The 19840-nt window shown below is 42.2% G+C and overlaps 1 protein-coding gene across 1 annotated transcript; it reads right to left on the bottom strand.

Annotated features, from left to right (window-relative positions):
* Nucleotides 1-1817: 1817 nt before the first annotated feature.
* pax9 (paired box 9) lies at nucleotides 1818-8096 on the bottom strand. The gene is made up of 4 exons (XM_068338855.1): nucleotides 7740-8096; nucleotides 6701-7315; nucleotides 5479-5618; nucleotides 1818-2514 (listed from the first exon to the last, which is right to left on the bottom strand). Exons 1-4 carry the CDS (start codon nucleotides 7741-7743, stop codon nucleotides 2260-2262), a joined length of 1014 nt encoding a protein of 337 aa, XP_068194956.1. The 5' UTR covers nucleotides 7744-8096; the 3' UTR covers nucleotides 1818-2259.
* Nucleotides 8097-19840: the final 11744 nt, after the last annotated feature.

The raw sequence follows: 19840 nt of genomic DNA on the forward strand, positions 1-19840 counted from the left end.
AGAAACATATAAAACCACATTTTTTCATTTTTATTTAGATATAATCTGAAAAGTTTTTTGTTGAAAAGTTGTTTTTATGATTTTGTGTGAAAACACAACTTCCTCCTGTGAGCCGGGGTTCAGCAAAAAAACATGAATGTGGAACAAAATTCTGATTTCTTTCCCGTCCTGTCATCATTGGTGTCAGAGTGAGGTATGATGAGGGAGAGGAGGGTCTATGGGGTCCAGCAATAGAAGCCCCAACACACACACACACACACACACACACACACACACTACAGATGTCTCTTAAATTGAATTTCTAATGAGAAAAATCTTTAGAATTTTTTATAGAGAAACATTGGAAAAGAGTCCAACCATTCCTGCAACTAAAATAAATACAAGTGTTGGGACACACACACACACACGCACACACACACACACACACACACATACAAAACTAATTTCTTTCTTTTTGAAATCAGCAGAAATCCATTTTTTTATCCTAACAGACTACAGGCTCTCATAAATATATTAAAACAAACAGTAGAATTCTTTTTTTTTTTTTGCTTTGGACTTAAAGATAAATTTGGAGAAATGTTCACTCTGAATAAATATTCAGAATAAAATACTCAGCGATTTGGAAGCGTCTTTAAATTTCTGAGTTATCCTGTAGAATAATCAGATTGATCTGAATTTAATCTGAAAACGTGCTGATTCCTCTTTTTCACTCAAATCAAACCCACGACCTCCTGACTGTGAGCTGATATTGATGAGTAATCAGAATGATATCAGTAAGGGCTACTATTAATAAAATAAAATTTACGCCTTTAATAACACATCGTGTTAAAAAGATCAATATATGGTCGCTAAAAAATATCTCAGACTTGAATGAAAATCCAAAACTGTAACAGGTTAAAAAATATCTCTGCCGTAACTACGTATTGATCACAGATTATCAGATTGGATTTTCCTCTAAAGCCTGATTTATTTATTTTAATGATTTTGGCGCAGATGGTGTTAAGTTGCCGTGGACCCTCCTCTTCCTCTTCCTCACTCTCAGGCTGAACGTGACTCTGACAGACAGAACGCTGAATAGCATCTCTTAACGTGGGTTTTTATTTAGAATATTTGATTTTGCACAAAAAGGACCAGTGTTTTGTTTGGGACCTATGCTCTTCATCTGGAGCATAAAGTCAGATTTATCTTTAGAATCTGTTGAAAACAGAATTATTTGAAAACGAAATATAAATGTCATTTTAGACATCTATTCTCTAACTCTTTTATTCTAACAATCCGCTGCTTCAGCTTCAAATTTTCAAACCATAGGAAGCTAGAACTGAAGCCTGGAATCTGCCTCCACCTTCCTCTAAACGAGAACATCTTTGTTCAGGAAGCTGTGAGTTTTAACACTTTGGTTTTATGTTGTGTGTAAACAGAGATTAGCCTCTAAGAAGGATGGAGGAATCATCACAACCAGAAAGATAAAAAGAATTAAAATCTGATTCCGATTGTTAAAGTCAGTTTGGTGCGTCTCCATCATCAGATTTTTCCTCCTCTTCCTCGACCTCTGCCTGCCTTAACGTCGACTATTGAACCCAATTGCTTCGCGCGGAGACAAACCAATCACATTCTCGCTGACAGCTCTCCTGATCAGCTTCCTCAAACGAGGTGTGAAGATCAGTCGTGGGGAACGCCGACCCGCTCCGAGCCTCGAAACGTCTCCGTTTCTTTTATGGGAAGCAGCTTCCAGCTTCATGGAAAACAGGCTTCAGTGGTGTGGGAAGGTGTGGTGCGACATAAATAAACCCGCTGAGGATCCGACGATTTAACAGCCAAAACAATTTAATAAGATACATTCAATTTCATTGTGCAACATTTGTCATTTGTTAGATGCTCCAACAGCAAAAAGCCAATTCTGCGTCAACGTGCCTGGAGATGCCGATTGCACTTCATTCAACGTACCTTAAATCTAATAAATAAACTTCTCCGGAGCTTTTAGACGCTAACGCTGCAGAGAAGAGACACAAAAGAGTACAAACATATAAAAACATGGATAAGCTCCCTCCGTGTTTCTCCCTCTTTGATTGGTGAACTTATACGTTACCCCGTTTTTGCCCAGAGACATTTGTGTGCGGATTCCTTCGGTACACCTGTCCCGCAAGTTTTGGTTGAAAACTGTTTATTCCTTCTTTGGTCTGAGTGTTGACACAAATGTGGGTCCTGAGAGTGGGGGGGGGGTCAGTCCTGACCGGTTGGTGTGTGTGTGGGGGGGGGGCCTCACAGTGCCGAGGCGGCGACCGGGTGGACGGCGTCCCGGTTGGCCGTCATGCTTTTGAAGGCCAGCGGGGCGGCGATGTCACAGCTGTGGTGAGAGAGAGCACTGCCATTGGCCGGCTGCCACGTGGGTCCGGTCACATAGGCCGAGGTGGTGGCGCTGTACCCCATGTAGGGTGACACTTGGGTGGGAGGGTGGTAGGGAGGGATGCTGGGCGCCGTGACATAGCTGCTCACTGTGGGCAATCCACTCGGCGTCTGCAGGGGGGGGGGAGAAGAGCGTTAGAGCACCAGGGGACGGGATCGAGTCCCACAACAGATTAAATCTGGAATAATCCAGCAGAAACTGACCCTCCTCTTCCTCATCCTCACTCCTTACAAAATCAAACCTTGGAGGAGAGAGTCAGGACGACCTCTGACCCCGACCGGCACATTATTATTGTAGAATAATGTTTGATTTTGTTTTTCATTTTACAATCAAAGCTTCATCTCCATCCAGTTCGTGTCCAACAGACATCGGGAAAAAACATTTTATTCTTCATCTATCTCCAATTTTTCTTCCAATTTTTCCACCGATTCAACCTCAAGACGCCGCAGACGTGAATCCATGTTTAGAAAATGTTTTAAATTAAACCTGAATGAATATTTAAAACCAGGATTTACAGAATAATCTCAAGACGAGGCTCCGATCCGTGGGAGCAACAGAAGACATCGGTCTAATAGTTGTGTTGTGACACAAGTTTGTCTTCAAACGTTACTTTTTGACAGAGAAAAGAAGTCAACAAAAACATTTTTATGTCAAAAGATGCGTTCAAAGACTTCAGAACTTTAAATTCCAGTCACATTCAAACCCGTTTTCACCATTTTGTTCACTATTAATGAGTTTTTTTCTGCTTGTGAGTGAAACGAGTGATTTTTTTTTTCTTTCTTTCTTTGGTGGGACGTCAGACGGTGACGCTGGTCGGGCGCCACACAGCAGATGTCAGGAGAGATTGCGAGTGAAAGGGCAGGAAGAGAGAAATATGATAGAGAAGCCTGAATGGCCTCGGCGTTCTGGCACGGCGACAGGACTTAACTGGAGGAATTCACCAAAGCGTTTCGACGGCGAGGCCGAGTTTCTCCCTGGGTGGTCGGAGGGAAACTCTGAACCTACGCTTTCCGCCGCCGTCACGTCTTCACGGCGTTCACGACGGCGGGCCGGAGGAGCCGGGCTCCAACCGGTGACTGTGGTGATTTTTAAAAGGAGAAACTGGTTTTGCGTGTGCTCACGCTGTGGGTGTGTGGGGGTGTTTGTTGGCTTTGAGCTGGTTGAAATCATAAACTAGCTTGTAACATAAAATGACTGTAAATTTTTATGTTTAAATCCAAGAGTCCAAACATTTTCACAAAGATTCTCACGTCTTCTGCTCGTGAAAAGAACCACAAACACACACTCACACGCGTGTACATACAGTACATGTACAGACACATAGATGTGCATGTAGGCAGTATATGTACGCATGTGCAGTATATACATGACGCATACATGGAGTACATGTACACGCGTGCAGTATATACGTGATGTACACATGCATACATATATACACAAAGATGGACATGCATGCAGTACATGTACACATTTACACACATACATGTACAGGCATGCAGTACATTTAGAAAACCACTGAGTGCAGACTAATAAAGTTAATTCAGTTTTCTAAAATGTGTTCTTATGTCAGATTATATCACGTTGGTGATATATATGTGTGTATATGTCTATATATATGTATATATGTGTATATAATATATGTGTGCACAAGTGTACATGTATACTGCATGTATGCATATGTATGTCATGTATATAATGCATGTGTGTGTGTGTGTATATATATATATGTATAATGTATGCGTGTGTGTAAAACTACATATATGCATGAACTACATGTGTAGTTTAATATGTAGTTTATAATATATTTTAGAATTTGGATGTGTGTTTTTTTTTTCATTTAATTTTTATAAACAATATAAACCTAAAATAAAAAGAAAATTAATAATTGCGTCATAACTGACATCTATGGTTTTATCATATCTGTTATCATCTCGAACACTCAGATGAATGATGGGATTATTGACGTCATTCGTTGAAATGGTTTTGCGTGACGCGCTGATGCTTTTGTTTCGTTTCTAGATAAATCGCGAAAAAATATATTTCCAGCATTTTTCTTTTGTTTAGAGTTTCATGAAGCCGTTGGAGCTCTGAGTCCTGACTTACAAATATTGACGCGTCTTTAAACAAGTTCTACAGGATAAATTTTTTTAAAAAATTGAGAATTAAATTCGATTTTAATCTGGAAGAAAAAAAATTAAAATCGGCACATGAACATAAATGATTTAAAGGCTTGATTTTAATTTAACTACATTTTCTCTCATAGATTTTTTTAAAATCCTAGTTTTAATTTGGCCTCCAGTGTTTTTATGTTTCACCTCCAGATTTAAAATTGTCAGTGTTTCACCTCTCTTCTGTTCTCGTCCTCGTTCTCCTGACACCCTTGAACGCATCATTTTTCTGATTAAAGCGGCTGATTTTAAAAAATAAATCAAAATCAGAGCGTGCACGCGCACAAACGCGGTGACGCGCCATCCCTCCATTGGTCAATAAAAAAATAACTGCATCAAAATACATATTGCAGTAATTTAATGTGTAATTTAATAATTTAATAGAAAAAAAAAGAATTACGATGTAAATTATAAAATTAAAGTAAATCCAGCTGAGACAACTTTGAATTATTTCTGATTAAGGGAATATTTTTAATTTCAAGCGTTTATATTAAATGAAGGATTTTTCCGTATAAATTTTAATTTTAATTTCTCTCAGATTAAAATCCGCTTCTGCGTTTCTTCATATTAAAACAGAGTTGAGCTCCTCAGACAGATCAGTGAATTAATTTATCGGCCGATCATTTTTTTTCCATATTTTTTTTTTAGACTCCAGCGGAAGTGAGGATCACGACTGACCGTCCGGTGAATAGCGGGTGATTTGACTGGTGCGCGGACTGTCAGCGGCCGCGCAGGACGCGCTCTTTGGTCCGACCAAAATCCCAACAGAGATCAAGTTAAAAGGCAGCGCGCTGACGCAGAGGAGGTGACTGTAAATAGATAATCTATGTTTGATCAATACAAGGTGACCCCTGAGAGCCGGTGGAGCTGTCTGGGTTGCAGAGGTGTGATGAGTCCGTTTGTTACCTGTGTGTATTTTGCTTCAGCTTCTAAATGCGGTTTATCCACACCATTGACTAGCGGAGAGCTCGCTGCGGGGAAACTAGTCCTGCTAATGGCGCTCCATTCTTCCAGTTTGGCGCTGGGAAAGGATGGAGAGTCACTAACTGGAGGCAGAAGAGAAAGAGAGGAGAAGAGCTTTCAGGAAAGGCCGCTGCAGAAACAATGACCGCTGAATGTGACGCACAAATAGCACCAGTCCATCCGTGGTGCGTAAAGAGTCCAATCTCACTTCATTTGACGTGTAAAATTCACCAAATCACAATTTGAAATTTAAAAAAAAATTTCTGTAAGTGTGACTTAATTTAAAATAAAGAGTTTATCGTGTTTTTGATATTTTCTTCAACCATAAATCGAAATTCCCCCCCCCCCAACTTTTATTAAAACTTTTAAACATCAGATGAAGATATTTAAAGCCTAAAGGAATAAAGTTGTTTTTTTTTAAATCTGTTTTTACTTGTGAGATATGAGACGACTCCTGGGGGTCAGAGGTCATTTTAGCCTGAACTAAACGTCCTCCTGTTTGGGAGGGGGGTCGTATTTCTCTCATTCAGGAACAGTTTTTGTTTTTTAATTATTTTTTTCTGGAGCAGCTATTTCTTCTGACATCCTAGTTCAAACATCAGCTGATGGAACCGCCTGCTGTTGTGTCGTTTTCTGTCTCCATGTGCGTCAAATCACCTCCACTGAAATCTCTGATTTTGTGACTGAAGCCTTAGATCGCTCCTGGTTATTTTTTATTTATTTTTTTTAACAATTCATTTCTTGAACAAACTGCTTTAAATGAGCTCCACCAACATCTGCTAATAATTTTCTGGAGCGCAGAAAAGGAAGTGTTTCGGATTCGTTTTCTATCATGAATCCTGACAGCGCGTCAGCTTCCGGAACAAACAGCGACCATAAGCTGTGATTCTTGCCCAGGATCCGGTTCCCCAGACCGGGCGAGCGGCTCCGGGCGACCGGGAAAAGCATGCCGCAGGAGCGGCTCTGACTACCGGTTAAACCGACCTGGTGTGTGTGTGTGTGTGTGTGTGTGTGTGTGTGTGTGTGTGTGTGAGCGCGCTGAGATTCTACCGTGCATACACTCCTCTCCGTGGAGGCCTTGAGCCAAACTTTCACTCTCTGTCTCTCTCTCACACACACACACACACACACACACACACACACACCTCCATGCATCCGTTCTTACTTTGTTGCTCCGTGATCGACCGGATCCCCAGAATATCTGTGACCGAGTGGGATGAAGGCCATATCCTGTGCATGGCCATGTGTCCGGGGAGGGTGGGCATGCCGGGGGGAGTGGGCACTTTGGACGTCGGGTAAGAGTATAAGTGGTTGTAGGGTAACGTGGGCTGCGGCGGCGGGTGAGGCGCCTGCTTGCCCGACTCGTAGGGGCTCTGCTGGGACAGATTCCCGATCTTGTTGCGCAGGATCCGGCTGATGGAGCTCACGGACGGCAGGTTGAATTTGTCGCAAACCCCGTCGGCGAGAAGCCTGTCCCGTATCTCCCACGCAAAAATCCCCGGGTCCCTCTGCTTGTACGTCCGTATGTGTTTGACCACGGTGGGTGTGGTGACGCGCGGCTTGCTGCCTCCGATGGCCCCCGGGAGGATGGAGCCCGTCTCGTTGTAGCGCGCCAGGATCTTGCTGACGCAGCCGTGGGAGACGCGCAGCTGCCGGCTGATGTCACAGGGTCGAATCCCGAGCTGGGCCAGCTCCACGATCCGGAGCCGGATGGCGTTGGGGAGCGGCCTGCCGTTGACGAAAACCCCGCCGAGTTGGTTCACCTCCCCGAAGGCTGGCTCTGGTGGGGGGAACAAACGGGCACAGCGGTGAGAAGTGACGGAACCGAGGCCCGACACACACACACACACACACACACACACACACACACTGGAGGCCTGATATATGTGACCCACACTTCATTATGGAGCATCTATAATCGATTCATTCGATCAGTTATCAATCAGAAAACCAGTCACAGTGAAGTCATCTCTAGAAGTTTGGTCCCGAAAAAAGATCCACCGTGACCGTGGAGCACCGGGCTGTCATCGGACCGGGTCCCGGTGGAGGCTCCGCGTCAGCCTCCCCCCCCCCCGGTGCCAAAACTCACGCGTAAATGGAATAATTCATCCTCCTGGTCTGTGGATTAGTTGGGGCTCAAACCTCCCACCCAGACCGGATCCACTCCGCTGCTCCCCTGAGGAGACCGACTCTCTTCCACTCACCCATCGTGTTGAAGCCGCAAATGAAGACTACGGTGTCCGCGTTGTGCCTCCTGCGTGGATCCTGCTCCGCGTCCAGCGTGTCCACTTGTCCAGAAACAATCGCGTCCTTGAAGCTGAGAGGAACGAGGGGGACAAAATAGTCGGTGTGTTTCCTGACGGCGCGGAGACAGGCTTACATTTCAATCTGCTGGAATCGGGAGGCTGGACCGGCGGCGCGTCCGCTGCTCCCATTGGTTCCACTCGCGTTGAGTCGCTCGGAGGTGCCTTCCTATTGGTCCTAAAAGTTTGACATGACAAGTCCGAAAAGTTTCCCCCACCCCCTCCACCCCACTTCTGCTCTTTCCACCCCCAGCTCGCTCACCCCCCCCCCTCCCGGTCTCTCCCATCAGAGAGCTGGGGATACACCACCACGGCTGTTATCGGGACAGATGTGAGTTTCAACAGTTTGGGATCGGATGTGGGTTAAATAAATAAAAAGATGCGCAAAAAAAAAAAAAAAAAAAAATCTGTGAAATCAGATTCCTGCTTAAAATATTACAGTTCAGGAATTCTACTTTTAACTTTTTTTTTTTTTTAAAAATTCACTACAAATATTGAAGTTTTCAACCTAAAATGAAGTCCGGTGACAGGACAGTACTTGGATTCTTTTGGCTTTTACGCGCCAACCGCACGAGCCTCGCTTCCAGCCTTCAGATGACATCCAATCAGGAAATTGAATGGCGGCTTTCATCTTGGACTACAAACGCGTCTCGTGCCTCTGGAGGATTTTCACACGTTTGTTTTTATTTTTTAATTCTCTTTTCATTTTGCGCATCAAAAAAAAAACACATGAAACGTTTTAGTGTTTGTCAACATTCCGCCAGAACAAACAAACATCCGCTCCTTTCATCTCTAGTTTATATTAAGTAAGTCGGGATTGATTCAGACTTGTTGATTTTTAATTTCTCGCTGTCACGTCAGGCTCGAGCTTCAAACCCGCGTCTTTCGCGGCCGCGCGCCTTCTCTCCGGACTGACACGTGCTGTCATATTTAAAAAAAAATAAAATAAAAAATAAAAAAAGGCCGCGGCGCGTGACTGACCCCCCATCTCCGCTGACCCGTGACGTGATGATGTGTGTCTGCTGACGTGAACGCGCGTGTTTAGGTTTAAAAAATCTCGGGTTTAATTTAGGTTTTTCGGGGATTCTCGGGTTCCGGTTCTTTGATTCGAACCCATCTGGGGGGTGGGGGGGTGAATGGGTCTTTGTTGACACGGTTCCGTCCTTAAACCTGGACTCCTTCTCGTTCTGCGCCCACCCGGCTCGGCGCAGGCCGCTAATGTGTCAAGGATAATGTTTACGGTGAGGGGGGGGGGGGACGTGTTTCCACTGGGGTTCCTCCGGGTCAGCGGTGACGGGTCTCCGTCGGTTCCTCCACTGACGGGAGGAGATGAAGATGCGCGTCCCGGCGGTCAAACCCGGGTCGCGGGAAATAATCCCGACAGGGCGAAAAGAATTATTGTTAGAAGTCTGTTCTGACACAGATTTTGACTCTTGTTATTGTTGTTGTTGTTGTTGTTGTTTTTGTTCGTCATGACGCGCGGGTTTTCAGGAATTATTCCGGGATCTGACATTTGACTCCAAATCGAATTTGTTCAGACCGGCCCTGAAGGCAGCACTGGGTGACTCTTCATCAGTCCGCCTGACAGGCCGAGGTCTTCCTCACCTGTCAGGAGGTTTCCGCTCCTGGACATCACCTGCGCAATGTGGGTTTGATCTGCGCCAAAACAAGCAAATAAACAAACACCCGAGTTCTTCTTTATTGTTTGTTTGTTTGTTTGTTTGTTTGTTTCTGTTTTAGGTGTGTCTTGCTGTTACCAAACGGACAAACATCTCCTCTGCATTTACGGTTTTTAACGTCAGACTTGGAGCATCAACTTGACACATTCAAGACACACACATACACACACACACACACACACACACACACACACACACACACACACACACACACACACACACACACACACACACACACACACACACACTCATAATGTAAGTAAACGCACATATCGGTGCTGCGTGTTTCAGAGTTTATGCGTTTTACAGTATGATCAGTATTATTATTAGTAAATAATTAGTAAATAATAATATTAATGACCCCCCCCCTTCCAAGAAGGAAATAAAAAACATGCATGTATGTATTTTGTGATTATTGGACTTTGGTTTGATTTATATCTCGTTTGTTTGTAAGTTTGTAGGTTTGTTTGTTTGTTTGTTTGTTTGTTTGTTTGTTCTCTCCTTTGTTTGTTCATCCTATCCGGATGTGATCGCGGCCCGTTTTGTAGTGAAGGTTCTGGCTGATTTATGTTCTCCTTTTTATTACAAAGGAAAACATAGACGGAATTAAAATTCAGAGATGCGTTTGGTTTTTTGCTGTTTTATGGGGGGGGTTGTCTCAAATGAGAAAAATAAATTAAATTACAAATATTTTCTACTTAATTAAACGTAGAATAAAAACTTAAAAGCCAGCAGTTTAATGTGATCTGTGGATCTAGTTTGATGACGTCTACAATATTAATAATAATAATGATAATAATAATAGTAATAATGATAGTAGTAATAAAAGTAATAATATTATTAATTAATAAATTTAATATTAGTAGTAATAATAGTAAGAACCGGATTAACGAGAACCTGAACCGGTGGATCCAGTGGAACCTGAAGCATCCAGCCCCCCCACCCCATCCACTCCCATCTAGGAAAACCGTTCTAGCCGAGATGGAACGATGATCAATAGAAAAACAAATGATAAACGACCTTCAGCTCCCAGGTGATGAAGTGACCCAAGGCTAGGAGAAGAGCATCATAAAACGGCTCTTAGCTCCTCAAACATGAACGTTCAGCGTTTCGAGTTTCAGGTCGATCTGGAAAAAAACGATTATTTCTCTGTAAAATCCATTGATAATGATGTTGATATTGATGATTCTGCATTTTCATGTTCATTATTAACGACGTACAAACTACAGATCACAGGTTACTACACTACACTATTATCTGCTGATCTCACAGATTTAACTTACTGTAACACATGGAACGCGTCAGAAGTTTAGAAGGATTATTAGAAATGAAATTTCAGGTGTTAAAATTAAAAATTTTAACATGGAATTTTGTTTAAATTGAATAGATTAAATATTTAATCAGATGCAATTTTATTGGATATTAAATCATTGAACATAAATCAGCTGGAAATTATTATTATTAATATTATTATTAGTAATAATATTACTATTATATTTATTATTATTAGGGTCTTTTTTCCAGGCACTGCTTTGTCGTCATAGCCCGGTTTTCTTACAATAACGCGGATTGATTTGACATCAAACGTGACTTTTGGCGACACTTGAACGCATCTCCATGGAGGGAGATGAGCTGAGACGCGTTCACAGAAATCCGTCAACTGGAACTTCTTTGTGGTCCGAAAATAAATATCTGTGGAACGGATTTTCCAATCTGCTGCTCAGAGGAGCTGTGGGGAGAACGCTCCCAGTCCCCGAGTTTCTGCTCCCAGTAAGATCCTGTGGGAAATCCAAGTCACCACTAATCGGCTGTAATGGGGGTGGGGGGGGGGGTGAGTCCTCGTTTCACGGAGGGGCTGGAGGTCTGTCATCCTGAGCTAACTGTCCTCAATGCTGACTGACACGTGCAATCAGATACACACGTGTGTGTGTGTGTGTGTGTGTGTGTGTGTGTGTGTGTGTGTGTGTGTGTGTGTGTGTGTGTGTGTGTGTGTGTGTGTGTGTGTGTGTGTGTGTCACAGACAGAGATCCGGGTCGACCTGATGAACGTTTCCCGGGAGGTTCCTCCGGTTTTTGTGCGGAACCCGCCTTTAACGCGCCTCTGACCTTCGCGGCCCGAGCGGGGGTGACACCAGTAAAGTCTCGGGGCGGGTTCGCGCTTCTCGGGGTAACTTTAGCGCGGCCTTAATGAGGACGAACGCGGGTTAACGACGTGCGCCGCGGAGGCCATCAGGCTCGGTTCGAGCGGAGGGACAAAAGCAACAATATTTACGACACTTTTACGCATTCATCACTTTGACATCTGTTCGTCTGGCACCTGGGCTCCATTAGTAATAAATATTTCATTCTGCCATAATATGGAGTGTCCCGACCCGAGGACTCTGGGGGGGAACGCACCTTTAGTGCGCCTTTGCGCACCGTTTTTGTTGCGCAGAAAAGTGCAAATGGGGTGTTGATGCAGACCACACCGCCGCGTTGTGCGCCAAAAGGACCGATGGGTGAGTCATACCTGGACTGGATTTATTTTAAATTTCCTCATCTGAGAGGAAAAGAAGAAAAAAAAAAAACAACATTCTTGTAATTAGTTTTTGGGAATACGAGCTCAAGTTTTTTTTGAGTTTTTTTTTTTTTTTTTTACACAGCATGACGTCATGAGCGTTCATAAATAAACAGGGCCGGTCAGACGGATCACGTCAGAGACGAAGACGAGAGATTTACGCGCAGCAGAACGTGAGAGCGATTTATTATCCGGACGCAGGTGAAGCCGTTTAACGCGAATGCGTGACGTCACCGATAAATAAAGTCAAATTATGAACCATATAAACTATTTAAATTTGAATTCATAAATAAATTTAAGAGAAAATGATCTAATGTGTGTTTTAATAGAACCGGTTCCAGATCAGGTTCAAACCTGACAAGGGGCCCGAAGCGGGGCCTGGTCTGGGGCCTCCTCCGGTCCTGTAAACATGTTTGTATTTATGTCTGTCTTGTTTACCTTATGACGTGTAATGTTTGCATTTCCGTGGTTAAAAATCTTTGATGTTAGTTTATGCTTTTAATATTCAGAGTTAAGCTGAAGAGCCAGCAGATATTTACTTTAAACAGCTGAAAACACTTTAATTACCATTTTAATTCCCTTTGAATAAAAAATTTAAAAAAATCACCATTGTGTAAATAAAAGGTTGAATAAATACCGAGTCCAAGTAAACAACTTTCTTTTATCACAGAGAATAAACAACAACAGAGTTGGAATCAATCATAGGAAACTCCAGTGGATTAAAATATAATTAAAGTGCTCTGTGGGGCCCCTGAGGGCCGCAGGAAAGGATTGTGATGTCACAGCATTTTATTTTGTTTTATTACAAAGTAAACAGTTAAACAAGTCTTCAGATTAGTTTAGCATTATCGAGCTATAGCCATAGCTCTTTGGATTTGATCTCAGTTTAAAAAAGGGGTTCCGGTGAATAAAACCGTAAAATTAAGTTCTACATGAAGCAAAAGGTCCAACTTATTTAATTTATTAAAAATATTCGTCCATTAAACACACATCCTCAGATGGCCCCTGATGCTCCACCAGTTTTAATCCTAAATACAGTGGCGCCATCTAGTGGACATTTGAACCAATAACAGCATCTCGTGATTCTGCAGAAGCGAACTGAAACCTAAATATTTTGTGAATTATAAGTTTATTTTCTTTACAATGGAACTATTTAATTCCTAATGTTCAGCACGTGACTCTTAGATCGATTAGTTTCAGTTCCGATCGGGTCTCAGATCAGCTCGGATCATTACTGTCGTCTCGAATATGAAATCAATAATCTACTGATTAGCTTTTCATCACTTACTGAAACCCCAGTCCTGCCCACAGGAGCCAGAAAACACAGCCCCACTGATTACTTCACTGAATTATTCACTGATCGATTCACTGATCGATGGTCATGTTTCTTGCAGCCTGACCGCCACAATGGAGATGAGCCAGCTCAGCTTCCCAACCGGAACAAGATGCTGCGGCTACAGAAGCTCCTCCCACGCCTGCGCCCCGCCCCCTTCGCCACAGAAGCTCCTCCCACCACCATGAGTTTCAGGAAACGGACTACACATGCAGAAAAGTGGTTGGATGTTGTATTTATTATTCACAACACTCTGGAGAAAATCTAAAATCCGACGGTGGGATTTGATCCCATAACCTCCTCCTCTCATCTCTCTGAGCTAAACCTTCAGCTACTGTTACCTGGCTTGGAACTTGTATTTATGGGGTTCACAGCCCTGAGGGGGAACCAGAACATCATGAGAACAAGACTCTCCTTCATCTTCAGGAAGAAATGGAACACGTCCTAAAGTTACCACAGGTGGAGGAAACATGACCATAATGTTTAGGTTTAGAACCAAGTGACTGTACTAACTTCTGCTTTATTTGAAAATGTTTGAACATTCTTCCTGGTCTTGACCTAAGATTTAACACACAAGTTTTTATAAAAGAATCCCCTCCCTTAATCCTCCCTATCGTCTTCATCTGGACGGTAACCATTGTGTAAAACGATGTAAAAACATTAAAAACTGAAATTGAATCAAATAAATTTCCTGTTCGTTTGATGCTTTTATTTTCATCGACCACCACCGGAAATGAATACATTTTGGTGACACCGCCCTCCTGTGGTCAATGGCCGTATTACACATTTTAGCTTTACTCATTCTACGTGTCCGAACCCAGAAGAACAATCATCTACTTTACCTTTAGGAAACTCTAACGAGAAGGGAGAGGGGGCTAATGCTAGTTAGCATTTCAAGCAGGTTTGCGATTGAAAACACTTCAAATAGTAAGACATGTTAAACTCAATTGCTGGTAAAATATTCAGAAGGCTCTTGACGTTAAAATGCGTTTGATACCCTCTTGTGGTCAAAGTGAGGAACTACAACAGCTGTAGGCAATTAATCTAACACAAGTACTGATGTGCTTTAAGTACAACATCACTAAAAGCCTAAAGACACATATAATATTGAAGTTGAATTTCCTAGCTTTATATGTGTAAAACTACTCCGTGGAAAACTACACAACAAAGTAATTTAGGGAGACGTGTCGATAATATTATTCTACGTTGTTGAAGGATCTGTAATCGTGAAGCCCTCTGGTGGACACAGTGGGTAACTACAACAACATTGAGACAAAGTCAGACGTTGTTAGATTGTCAACAGCTTCCGGTTATTACAAACAAAATAATATTTATCAACGGAAAAAACGTGTTTGCCCCCCCCCCATGTCGAAACATATCATCTTGATAGTTCATGATGATTTCATGATTTTATATTTCATATATTTCAGCTCATCTTGAATGTAGAATATATCCTAGAACGTCAGTCATTGTGATCGGATGTGTTGTTAGTTCATCATGTGTGTTAGAGGGTACCTGCTATGTTCTATAACCGCCAGAGGGTGGCAGCAGAGCACCACAGTACGGAGTTAGGTTGAGCTGGATGAGATTAACCGATACATGAGGCTGAATGTGAGTGTTGAACGTGATTATTGTGTGCGAATAATGTTATTGTAATTACACACAAACCACTATACGATCACTGTGAGTGTCCTGCAGAGAGGAGCTGTTATGCTGTGGTGTTGTTGGAGCCTGTGTCCCGACCAACACTCAGTTTATTCTTGTGTGTGGTTGAATAAATACACAAGTGATCCACCTCGACTCCTGAGCCATAACCCTAACCCTAACCCTAATGCTGACCCTAACACTACCCTAACCCCTAAACCCTACCCTAACCCTAACACTACCCTAACCCCTAACCCTAATCTTAACCCTAACCCTAACCCTAAACCATCCCTTATCCAACCGGCAGAGCAGGGTGGTTACACATATAGGAAATTGATTTCTGATCCTTGATCCTTACAGGGTTCAATAAACCAATAAGAGATATAGATTACATGTTCATGCATGTCTGTGTAATATAAATACAAACATATGTGTTTGTGTGCGTGAGTTACTCAGGAGGATTAGGAGCACTGGAGAAAACACAGTTTATATTGTGAGATTAAAGTCGGAAATCTGACTTTAATCTGATTTATTTGCCGTCGTTATGCGTTTGCGTATGTTTATATTTTTATACATTTGCCTTGTAAACGTTTACGTTTTCATACACTTGGGTCATCTGGGGGTTCTTATGCATTTTTATTTGGCTTTTCTGGAGGCTCCCTCCTCTTCCGCATTCCTGTCCAACAGCCTCCACAGGTCGATGACTGAAAATCAAACATAATAGAAAATGTAGCTGGAAAATGGATGAATACAAATAAACCTACTCAGATAAATTCTATTGTTTGCCTACTTTGAGAAGACGCAGCTGGTTCTGGTTGTGCGTCAGTCGGAGCCGGCGGCTCCGCTTTTGGGGCAGATTTGCGTAAAAACGCCACAAACTCGGATTTCACTCGACGCACAGCTGACTCAGCACTGATAGAGTTAAAAGTTAAATAATGGACGACTTGACATGACTTAAGTCAACTGATATAGTTTCTAAACATGAATATAAACTGAAACGACACGTTATAAACAAACCATATGGTAACGTCCCCTCCCGACAGTTCCGACTCGTTCAAGACGGTTTCTGATTGGTTCGTCTGCTGCTGCCCCCCCCCCCCCCCCCATCGCTCTCAGAACAGGTGAGGAAGGGGGCGGGGCCAATGACAGAACGCTGTGTTGCGCTTTCAATATAAAAACACGTGGAATTTCAAAATCTAATATTTTTCCTCCCCGTGTAATACACCTATGTAATCTGAGGCTGTAATCCCGAGGCTAAACATAATCTGATCTTCTGTTGGCATTCTGCTAACATGTTTTACCTGATGTTCAGATAAAATAACACTTTATTGATCCCAAACTGGTAAATTTAAAAACGAATTTTGAGAAATTAAAAATGTTTTATCTGTGGCTTTTGCATAGCTTTTTAGCAATAGCCAAACTTTTTTTTTTTTTTTTAGTGCTATAAAATTTACTTATTTAACAATTTAATTAATTAATCATTTACTTCATAAATAAATAATATTCTGTAATGGAGTAATCTTTTTGGTAAATTGAGATCAAACAGTTTAATGTAGAACCAGAGGAACATTTGTTTGGTTCTGAAAAGGTTTTCTATTTCTAATCATTCAGATAAAACATCAGTAGTTCACGTTTAAATATTTCAATCATGATTTTTTACCTGATCAGAAATTACAACTAAAATCAGTTTTAAACGATTTAAAGTGATTTAATGAACTTTGGGTCATTTTTAATTTCCTAATCCTCCTCCAAATATCAATCCTGATGATTATCTATGGACTCGTCTCTTTGAGGGAGGGGTCGTGTCTCTGAGGGAGGGGTCGATCTGGGCTCTTGAACATATACATGAAGTCACGACGTTGGTTTAAATCCCATCGGTACACACCGCGTTGAAGCCGCGGACACACAAACCCGACACACTTTCACTCGGCTGCCCCCCCCCCTCTTACCCCCACCCCCCTTACTGCCCCCCGCCCTATATAATGGTGTTTATCCAGGAGCAGCAGGTGCAGCAGGAGCATCACTGGGGAGCGACAGAGGAGTCTTTGTGAGATGATGGATCATCTCTTTCTCTGAAAACACGCTTTAAAACATTTAACCATTAAATCACCATTTATTTTATTTTATTTTATTTAAAATCGCTTTTAAAAAGCTCAGTTTTCACACTAAAGTCATCTAAATGTTGTTTTTATGTCCTGCAACACTTTATTTTATGAAATCACATCGCCCCTCATCCAGTCAGGTTTTATTTCCGGGTATATGTGATCAATAAAAAGCTTCAGTATGACGTCAGACCGGCTCCAGGCTTCCGTTAAAATTCACCAATCATGGCTCAAATAAATAAGATAATACTTTTGTTTTATTTCAAACAAATCTGTAAAGTTATGAACAATTAATCGGAAAATTATTTTCAGACAACAATTGATTATTTATTCAATAATTTCACAAAATTTATTCAACACGTTGGGATACTGTTTGTTACACTCGATATATATAAACACACACACACACACACACACACACACACACACACACACACACACACACACACACACACACACACACACGGTTCTTAAATATACACAGAAAACTCAAATTACAAATTAGCGTCTCAATTGTCAGGCAGTTATTAGGTTTTATTTTATTATTCTTGAAGATGTATTTGTGTAATAAAAATAAAAATAAAAATAAAAATAAAAATAAAAATAAAAATAAAAATAAAAGTAAAAGTAAAAGTTAAAAATAAAATAAATAAAAAAATAAAATAAAATAAAATAAAATAAAATAAAATAAAAAATAAAAATAAAAATAAAAATAAAAATAAAAATAAAAATAAAAATAAAAATAAAAATAAAAATAAAAATAGCTTAAAGACAAATACACCAGTAACACAAGACTAAGAGCAAGGAGCCCTGAACAGGTGAGCTTTCGGCTGTCAGACTATCGGTCTCTGTTTACCCCCCCCCCCAGGTGTGACGTCATAATTTAGCATGTTAGCACGGTGCTAGCCGCAGACAGTGCCAGAGTATCTCCAACTCCCTGAATGTACTAGTGGAGGCTGATTCATTCATTCATTCATTCATTCATTCATTCACATTTGATCAGGAGATGCTTTAATTTTGTTGATCATTTTATTTCTTGTCTGCAGTGACCAGTTGCTGTTCACTGAGTCTCCCTCCGACCTGTTTACTCTGTTAAACTAAACCCACTCAGAGTCCGTGGGATTCAGCTGAGGACTGAGGATGGAGAGCTGAACAACAGAGTAAATATTTGGCAGTGGAGGGCTCTTGGGGGCCGGGAGGGCCCTCTCGGGCTGAAGCCTGCGGGTGTTAAATAGATTAAGTGTCTGTTGGCTCTTTGAGGACTCAGAAATTCCCGCTCTTTGGACATGACTTCTCTTTGCTTTCGCGTGTTTTGCTCTCCAGTGGAGTGTCCTCAGTAAACCAGACCCTCCAGCCGACCTGCGCTACTGTAATCCGCAGCGAGTCATCCTGCAGGGAAGTGTGTGTGTGTGTGTGTGTGTGTGTGTAGGGGGGGGGGGTCAGGTCCAATAGGAGGTGTCAGGAGAAGTCACTCTTTAATATTTCATCTTTTAAAAAAATGCGTAAAGCTGTGCGTAATACGCGTAAAATGGATCGACGCGCTCCCGTCGCTTCAGCGCCTCCTCCGCTCCCCGGAGGCGCACCGGCGGGGTGACGCGGGTGGAATCGTCCCGCTCCGCTCCGTGGAGCTGGCGGCATCAGACACGGAGCTGGAGATGTTGTCCGCGTCCCATTCAGCTCCATTCAGAACCATGACAACACGGAACAAGCTCGGATTTATCCTGCTGAGCTAAAGGACATTGTGCCGGCGCGTCAATCAGCCATTATTGCGGAACTGAACAAATGCAAAATCTTGACTGGAACAAATGCTTCCAACGGGTCTCGGACGCGGGGCTACATCTCCCCCCTTTGTTCCCCTCCTCTGGTTGGCATGTATTTGTGTTCCCCCTCGTCCGACCACCCAGGAAGAGGGGGCTCCGCGGCCCGCCCCGCTCAAGTGGACGATATCAATATCAAATAAACGTCCGCACCGAGCGGGAATAATGAATTTAATGCGTTTTGTATACGAGGGGGGGGGGGGAAGAGATAGAGCAGAATCACACACCCACCCCTCCCCCCACGTGTCCTGAAGCAGAATCATTGATTTAACTGATTAGCGATCGATAAATCAGAAAACTCTGAACCAGATTGTCAGGAAGAAGCAGAACGAGTTTCCTTGATTTATTTATTCTGTTTATTTAATTTTTATTTACTTTATTTACGGTATTTGTTATCAGAAGCTGTAAAACTTCTATTATTAGTTTGTCAGCGTCATGTACTTCCGGAAGTCTTATTGTAATGTTGTTTTTATACTCATTTCTATATAATTATTTGTTAATAAAGCCGTTCTTGCTGCTGTCATAAATCTTCAATTAATGTATTTAATTTATCATATATATAAATATTTGTGTGTTTATAACGCCTCATAAACTCGTAGGTTCATTATAACCTCCACAGATAATCTCTTTATATTTCAATGTGTTTCGGCTGCTTTATAACGAATAAATGACCGCTTACAGTTGTTTGATAAGACCGCTTATAACTGCGTTTATAGCGTTTTAACCCCAACTCTCCGCGTCATAAACGTCCTCGTTTCTCACGGCCTCATTAACGCGCCTCTAATGGCCTCATGTTAAACCAATCTGCGGACTAATTGCTCACTTTGGATGTAAATGTCGGCCACGCTGTTTGGGCCGTGGGGGGGGGGTG

This window comes from Antennarius striatus, chromosome 17 (assembly GCF_040054535.1).
Source record: "Antennarius striatus isolate MH-2024 chromosome 17, ASM4005453v1, whole genome shotgun sequence".
NCBI lineage: Eukaryota > Metazoa > Chordata > Actinopteri > Lophiiformes > Antennariidae > Antennarius > Antennarius striatus.

Bases quoted from the DNA above. Each gene is read 5' to 3' on its own strand.
- pax9 (XM_068338855.1), bottom strand. The intron at 5,619-6,700 runs GTAAGAACGGAT...TTCTGCCTCCAG, and splicing joins GTCGATCACGGAGCAACAAA to TTAGTGACTCTCCATCCTTT. The intron at 2,515-5,478 runs GTAACAAACGGA...CCCCCCCTGCAG, and splicing joins CTGAAGCAAAATACACACAG to ACGCCGAGTGGATTGCCCAC.